Here is an 8,856-nt window from a genome sequence, read left to right on the forward strand (position 1 = left end):
CCCCCCTGCGTGATACTTTTTCTATCGTTCTTAACATGCAGAATAATACTTAGGTACACCCCCTCCCTAAACGTATAACGTATTTTGTGAATGACCCCTAAGGTTCTCTTATGCACTCACACTGCCCGAAAAACACCTTGGACAGGTAATGCAAATAATGCCTTTTAAAAACCTTCCCTTTTCCAACGTCTCGTGGGGGCGGAAAGGAAACACAATGTTTAGTCAAAAAAATAATGTTGGTCAAATCCCTACCCATTACCTACTTCTTGTTAAATATGATCATTACGATATATCGTGACAGGCCCATATTTGAGAAATCATCGTAACAAAAGTGACAATAATTTTAAACTTTTGCTTTGTCAAATCGCTTAATCTATCGTTCAATTAATGATGCTAATGGTTTGATGACAAACAAAATTGTTTTGCTAGTCGAAGCAGAAGTAACAGGGGACGCCTCCTTTCTGCAATCTAACCCAGAGTCTAACTTTGATGTCCATTATTCAAGTGAATGCATTTATAATATTTTTCAAATGCCATCTAAAATTGTCAAATAAAAAATTGTACAATGTACACTTTACGGTCGTATAAGAAATAAAATTGTTAAATATATTTGGGGTCTGATTGTGAGATAGACGTAAATGTATTTTTCGTAAACTATAAGGCTGGCTCCACAATGACTCGTAAGGATTGCACGTACGTCGACGTACATCGATATTAGCGCGTTCAACTGCGTTATTTTTCATTGATACCAACTGTTGCGTGTGTTTCATTTATTCACATTCCAGTGTTTCTATTAACATTTAACTGCAATGAACCACCACAACACCAGAATATAAACCAATGAAATACGGGCAACAGTTGGTAGCGACGGGCTTAAAAGCACATGTATGCGTTCATACGAACGTGCGTCTACGTGCATATAATTCTTAGGGTTCATGGTGAGGCCAGACTGAAAGGAAAGACTATATCCTGAAACATATCATGACGTTTTGCACGAGCACATATAGTTGCAAGTTTTTTTCTGTATTGCTAATTACAGGACTTTTATTCTGTATGCCTAGAAATTTTGCAGATGAACGTGAAATGAAACGGTTGATTAAAACCCTATTTGCAATTATTTTCTTATAAATCAAATAACGTATGGAAGAGGAAGATTGTACGATAGTTAATATGTCAATATTTCAAGTTTCTTAACAACATATAGTTATCGGTATTCTTGTTTTGCCCGGAAGTTTACCCGTCATTCTATTTTTTTGTAATATCAGTAAACCAACACCCACAAGAATATAAAGTTGTGTTCTATGATATTTTAGCTTAGCACAAGTACTTATTGCATATAAAATGATTTTCGGCAACTGAAAATTTTTCATTTGATCACTTGTCTAATGGTACTTGTTAAACATATTTTTTCTTTCACTGAAAAAGGAATTTAAAAGTTAGTTCTAAAATTTTGTTATGTCTATGTTAAGTTTCAAAATGGAATGATATTCAAGATTGTCCACATAGCCGATTTTCTTTTTTTTTTTTACAAATATCTTGAATTGAATACGCATTTTCTCAAAATTTATTTTGTGTAATTAAATTTCCGTTCTCTTCACATTACTTTTGATACTGGTACTGCAAGGCGCCGATTCATCAAGGACAAGTTTTTATATATTACAAGAAATTAGTCAAAAGTCTTTTGACACTTACTTGGTTTCATCGATGAAGACAGTTTCGAGAACACGAGCTGCGTAATGCAGATTTCGTTGAAGAAGATCAGCCGAAATTTCGCCGCGCTTTAATTGCCGTAAGAGACAACGTAACCTGCAAAACGAGCGATACAGAGGAGATTTGAATTATGTATGTTTTATTTTCGAGAAAAATCGTAATAAAATTAATTTCAACACTGCAATATAAAGGATTTTTTACGATTTTCTTCTTCATTGTTTGAGTAACTCTTTACCTAACGTCTAGCGGGGGCAGGAAGTCACCCCTGTAACTGTTTACAGAAATAATGGTGATCGAACCCCTACCCTTCTCGAACGTCTCGTGCGAGAAAGTAGGCAAAAATGTGGCTGTTCACAGAAATAATGTTGTTCCAACCCCTACCCCTTTCCAATGTCTTGTGGGGGCGGTAAGGCACCCCTGTGGCTGTTAACAGAAATAATGGTGATCAAAACTCTACCCCTTTCCAAGGTCTCATGAGGGGCAGGAAGGCAATCTTGTGAATGTTTATAGAAATAATTTTGGTCAAACCCTTAACCCTTTCCAGCGTCACGTGGCGGGCGAGAAGGAACTCCTGTGACTATTCACAGGAATAATGTTGGTCGAAACCCTACCTCTTTTAAACGTCTCGTTTGGGGTTGAGAAGGCACCCCTGCAGCTGATCACAAAAATAATTTTTGTTGAAATCCGACCTCTTTCGAACTTTTCATGGGGCCATGAAGGCACCCTGGTGACTGTTCAGAAAAATTATGTTGGTTAAACCTCTTCCAAAGTCTCGTAGGGGCAGAAAGGTAACCTGTGATAGGTCACAGATATAATTTTTTTTAACCCCTACCCCTTTCCAACTTCTAGTGGGGGAGGGAAGGGACCCCTCTGACTATTCACAGTAATAATGTTGGCCGTAACCCTTACCCCTATTTCCAGCGTCTTATGAAGGAAGGAATGCACCCCTGCGAATCTTCTCAGAAATAGTAATAGCCAAACCCCTACCCCTTTTGAACTTCTCGTGGGGGCGGGAAGGAACCGCTGCTAATGTTTATAGAAATAATGATGGTCAAACCGCTATACCTTTCTAAATTCTCTTGGGGTGGGAAGGAACCCCTGTGAATGTTCACGGAAATAATATTCATCGAACCCCTAACCCTTACTAACTTCTCGTAGGGGGGGGGGCGAAAAGCACCCCTGGGACTGTTCACAAAAATAATTTTGGCCAAACCCCTACCCCTTTAAGGTCTCTTGGGGTTGGGAAGGCACCCCTGCAACTGTTTAGAGAAATAATTTTGGTTGATCCACTACCGCTTTCCAACGTTTCGTGGGGGGAGCGATCCTTCTAAAGATTCACAGAAATAATGGTGGCCAAACCCTACCCCTTTCCAACATCTCGTGGGGGCGGAAAGGCACTCTTTTGGATGTTCATAGAAATAATTTTGGTCAAACCCCTAACCCTTTCCAGCGGCACGTGGCGGGCGAGAAGGGACTACTGTGACTACTCACAGGAATAATATTGGTCGAACCCCTACCTCTTTTAACGTCGCATGGGGCGGGGTGAGAAGGCACCCCTGTAGCTGATCACAAAAATAATTTTGGTCAAAATCCGACCTCTTTCCAACTTTTCGTGGGGCCGGGAAGGCACCTCTGTGACTGTTCAGAAAAGTAACGTTGGTGAAACCCCCTTCCCACGTTTAGTTGGTGCGGAAAGGCACCCCTGTGATAGGTCACAGATATAATTTTTGGCAAACCCCTACCTCTTTTCAACTTCACATGGGGGCGAGAATGCAACGCTGTGACTGTTCGCAGAAGTATTGCAGTATTATTTTGTATTTAGTATTATTGAAGTATTATACTAGCCCATTCCAGCGTCTCGTGAGAGGAGGGGAGGAATCCCTGTGACTGTTTACAGAAATAATGATGGCCAAATCTCTGCCCATTTTTAACGTCTAGTGGGGGGGGGGGTAAGAAGGTGCCCCTGTGACTGTTAACAGAAATAATATTGGTTAAACCCCCTACAAACGTCGCATGTGGCGGAACGGCACCCCTGTGACTGGCCACAGATATCATTTTTGTCAGATACCTTTTCCAACTTCTCCTGGGTGGCCAGGAGGCACCCCTATGACTGTTCACAGAAATAATGTAGGTTAAACCTCTACCCCTTTACAACTTCTCGTGGGGGAGGGCAGGCACTCCTGTTAAACTTCTCAGAAATAATAATGGCCAAACCCCAACCCCTTTTGAACGTCTCATTGGGGCGGGAAGGAACCGCTGCTAATATTTATAGAAATAATGATGGTCAAACCGCTATACCTTTCCAACTTCTCGTGGGGTGGGAAGGAACCCCTGTGACTGCTTACAGAAATAACGTTGTTAAAATCCCTACCCCTTTCCAGCGTCTCGTGGGGGAGGTAAGGCACCCCTGGGACTATTTACAGAAATAATATTGTTTGAAAACCTTACCCCGTTCTAGCGTCTCGTGGGGGAGGGAGGAAACCCCTGCTACTGTTTACAAAAATAATTTAGATGAAACCCCTACCTCTTGCCAACGCCTCGTTAAGGGGGGAAGCACCCTCGTGACTGGTCACAGAAATAATGTGGTTAAAATCCCGACCCCTTCCCATCATCTCGTGGGGGTAGAAAGTGGCGGGAAGTCGACGAAGCCTCCTTTTCAATCACGCATTTTCGGAACAATTATATTATTATACAATTGTTATTATTAATTCAAGTTTATGGTGCATTACAAATGTCACAGCCGTGGAATGTTCACAACCATCATTTTTAAAAAATTTTATTTGGCCACGATATACATCTTGAATCATAGAGGAAATGAGTAATAATCATATGAAATACTTAAGTATATCTGAAATATTTCAAGTTCGTTCGATGTTTTCACCTCTATTTTTAATTTGTAACCTGACTTTAATCAGTGTCCATCAGTTTCAGACGAAATTATATATTTAACTTGTTCGTGATGGTACTATTGTATTGCACCCTAGCTTGCGATATGCACGCATCGGTTTCTATCAGCACGCGACCTTGTATTTTTTCCCATTCAGATAGCAGTCTCAAAAAAATTCGTGAATATTTTGTAAAACAAAAAGTTCTGTTTCAAAATGTTATGTCGCAACCATAGGACTTATATTTTTTACCTGGTATATTATTTGTCGTGCATTGTACTATTTTATGATGTGGCTTAATAATATAACCTCAAAAATGTTCAGAAAAGCGTTTACGTGAAATTGACTTTTTTTAATGTAGAATCATTTATTAAAATATCACAAGCGTGGCAAACGTAAATTGCCACGCCGTGGTAGCAATAACAACACTTTCCATCATAGTAGAAGTGGAATCTCGGCTCCAGTTTTTGTGACATTCGTGTCGCTTTGGTTTTGTGCCACTTCTTCTCGTCCTGTCGCAAACGGAACAAAATAGGTCTTTTATTTCAATCCAAAATATTTTTTAGGATTTTGGCCAATTATGTACACCATTCCAGCTGATAAATTGAACTTTCCTGTTCTGTACGACTTCTTCATCTAAATGCCTTCTGCTAATATCGCAATCATACATACTCCATTTGTCAAATTTTCACCAGTAATGGCCATTTAAAGTTCCTGCTCTCCAGCTTCCTTCATACTTTGCTTGAAAGTCTTCCTCAGTATTTTATAAGGTTTGTTACGACACTTGTGATACCGTGCATTGTTCAAGAATTTTACACCACCAACAGCAGCAACTAATTTCTTCATTTGAAACTAGCCTGTTCTACTGTTTATGCCACACAATTCAAGAGCTTTGTTGATATCAAAAGTTTTTTTGTACTTCAGTTTGGACCAAATATTTGCCTTCCATGCACATTTTTCACATTTGTACGTGCAACACACTCGATTGCCTTCTCATTTTCGTTGCAGAAGTTTCACGTTCAATATAGAACAGCCCGTGCTATTGTGAGTAGCTAATGCTACGGTTAGTTCATCCCACAATTTACCCCAATTTCTGAGCAGGACCTCTGTCAGATCGAAGTTCTTTATCCTCTTGAATCCTTTTCTTTATCTTTTGTTCTCTCCTTCCTAAGCAGGTTTACTATTCGGATTTCAGGGTTTCATCGTAGCTCTCGCTACTTTCGCCATCTGTTTGATGTAAGCGTTCACTGTCATCAGAGCTGTATGTTGCTTCTTTTCCAGAATATTGTTGCCTTCTGAATTTTTCATACTTGTAGGACTATCACTATTTGCTTATTCAGAAGATCGGGAAACATCAATTGTCTCCACAGGTCCTTTCAGAAAACTACACATTTTCAAATCGGTCGCTGCTCTTCAAAGTATCAAAACTGTCCTCTAAATATATTTTCTCCTATCCTGTTTCGACTTTTTATTATTTTCCTATTCCTTCTTCTAGATACCCTTCTCTCCATCGATTTTTCCGAGCAGTCAGCATTGGGCCTATCCCCTTCTGTCCTGCTAGATTTTTTATTGCATTGGCAATTCGAACCAATTTATCCTATCTCCTGCACATGAGAAACGCTGAATATTGGGCTTTCTTAATGCAGACAGTAAAAGACGCAAGTGTCCAATATTGATTAATGTAACTAGTTCTTATACATTGAGATAGTCAAGATTTATATCTCCAAGAAAGACGGCGGGTCGGGTGTCTATATTAGTATTGTAACTTATATCACCGTTAAATAGAACATAATCCACGTCGTGTGCTTTTCATATTTCTGTTGATCGTATGTTTACCCTTTTCTAGTTACAAATATTATATTATTTTGACGAAATGTCCCTCTTACAATTCTTAAATTCTGAATTTTTAACGCTCTACTTCAACATTGAGTTGCATGCCGAATTGTTCTGCTTTTTCTATTGAACCGGAGCAATTAATACTGTCGTTGTTTCTTACATCCTCATCTTTCTCTTCTGCCTCTACTCCTTCTGATTTTCTTATTCCTCCTACATATTCTGATTTTGATTTTATTTCTACATTTCCTTCCTCTTCTTCTTTTTCCAAAAGTAGTGTTTTCTACCCCGGCGTTTATTCCAGTGGAGGTTAGACTTGTGGGGGGGGGGTAGGAGGACAGTGCGTGGGGGGGAAGGAAGAAGGGATGAGGGATAAGGAGATGGAATGCTTAATAGCCGAGTGGAGTGGGCAGGGGTGATACCTGGCGTTAGGCCGCGCAGTAATGTTTGTAATCGGGGGACGCGAACGGGGCGGCGCTTAGCGGCACGTGAGGTAGCGGCGGTCTGGCCGGGTGGTTGGCGCGTGGCAAGCCAACGGTCGAGGGCCTGCATGCCCTGGGGCGGGTTTGCCTGACTGGTGGGCGGCGGGAGGTACACCCGCTAGATGTCACCAGACATCAACTTTCGCCACGCAGTCAGACCGTCCATGAAAGGGGATCGAGGGAGAGGGGAGGAAAGGAACATCCTAGGTCCGACCCCGGGATCCCCACGAGTACGTTCGGGAGGGGAGTGCCAGGCAGAGGCTCGTCACGCGACGGGTCGGAAGAATCGGCCCTCGCGGTTGTGTCGGTCTCTGGTAGGGCTGGCGATGACGGACCGGCGTCGTCCGCGCTTGGTGCCTTGCGGTGTACCAACCTGAATGTGATGAATTCCGCCGGTGGAGGTAGAGGCGCCGAAGGAGCTACCTGTAATGCCCGCGGTCGAGGTGGCGAGTCCAAACAATTGATTACCCGCGGCTGGCTCGGTCCCACGATGTCACTCGACACGATGTTGGCCGGAGGGAAGGTGTACCGTGGCTGTGCGGCGAAAGCGGGTAGCGGAAGAGACAGGTTCCTGCCGCGGAACGGACGGCGTACGCGGGGGTCGCGGGTTCTGTCAATGCCTCGGCGGATGCCCACTAGATTTACCCACCCGGGGATGTGTGGGTGTGATTCGTCCGGCGAGTCGGCCGGCACGTTCGCCGGATGTGGCCAAGGAACGTATTCGTTGGCGGGCGGGAGTGCGGCTAGCCCCGCTGACGGCACTTCCTGGGCGGCGGCTGCGCGACGCGCCCGACGCTGACGCATCCGACGAATGGGGCGAGAGCCCTGGTTGACTCCTGTCATAAGGGGTGTCCGGTCTACGTTAATCGGGACCCTTCACGCGCGGCACCTAACCTGACAATGAGTCGGAGCTGGCACGTCAGAGGTTTCCCTCCAGCACCGCGACCCTCACTCACTGTCCTAACTAAGGGAACTCAGCACTGCGGGAGTTTCCTCCCGGCACCGGCAAACCCACCTAATCACTGGAAAATAGACGAGCACGTCAGGGATAAGCCCCGGCACCCAATGCCTATTTTCCACCTAACTAACCTAACCACTTGTAACTTATTTTTGTTCACTACCCGAAACACCTACTCGTGACCCGTCGTCCGAACGATGACCCGAAATCGCGACACTCACGGCCGAAAGAAAGGAACACGTTCGAAGACAGAGCGGATCTGCCTCCGTACAAGTCTCGATGAGAACTGTCACTTACGAGCTACGCAGTCTCCCGGTAGACGCGAGTGAAGCTGGCCGAGAGCAGTGGGAGCGGCGGCGTGCCCGCCGATTGGCTGCGAGACCGACAACGGAGTCGCAACCAAGCGGTGGGGGAGCGCTGGCTCGCACGCACTACCTCGGTCTCCACGCGTCGACCGGAAAATTCTTAAAAATTAATCATTTTTAATTTGAAATTAAAAATACAAGGGATTATTTAAAATTTTTGTGATTAAAACTGCTATTTACACTCGATCGTAGCTTCATGATTCCGAAAGAATCATGAAGCTACGATAAATGTAACGGAAGTTGGAATTTTCGTTAAATTGTTCATTTAAAAACGTTAATTAATTATTTACATTGCACGGATTAATCCCCAAAGACCTCCCTTTATCATATTTATTTTAAATTTTTACACATTTCAACATTCCTTCCCTTTTAATTCAAACTCTAATTAAGACCTATCTATTTACATCCACATAATAGATTATGAGGCCATTTAATCTTAATCTAATTATGATCTAAATCTAATGTGCTAACCAAGAGGTGGGGGATCGTGTCATCTGACTGATTGTTTATTTTTTTTTTTATTTTTTTACTCATGATTATCCGAACACCGCGCCTCGAGGTGCCGGTTGAGATCCCCGGTATCAGCCCGTGCGCCAGAAAAGGAGAGGTAGAGAGGACGGAAG

General features: G+C 43.1%; 1 protein-coding gene across 1 annotated transcript in view; it reads right to left on the reverse strand.

Moving 5' to 3' along the window:
* The window catches only part of LOC117182227 (calcium/calmodulin-dependent 3',5'-cyclic nucleotide phosphodiesterase 1-like), a 1,276,250-nt gene that overhangs the window by 123,742 nt on the left and 1,143,652 nt on the right, over window positions 1-8,856 (reverse strand). Inside the window, exon 8 of the mRNA XM_033375310.1 lies at window positions 1,693-1,806. Within this exon, the coding sequence (XP_033231201.1) occupies window positions 1,693-1,806 (114 nt within the window). The remainder of the gene's footprint in view (window positions 1-1,692; window positions 1,807-8,856) is intronic.

This window comes from Belonocnema kinseyi, chromosome 10 (assembly GCF_010883055.1).
Source record: "Belonocnema kinseyi isolate 2016_QV_RU_SX_M_011 chromosome 10, B_treatae_v1, whole genome shotgun sequence".
NCBI classification, from domain to species: domain Eukaryota; kingdom Metazoa; phylum Arthropoda; class Insecta; order Hymenoptera; family Cynipidae; genus Belonocnema; species Belonocnema kinseyi.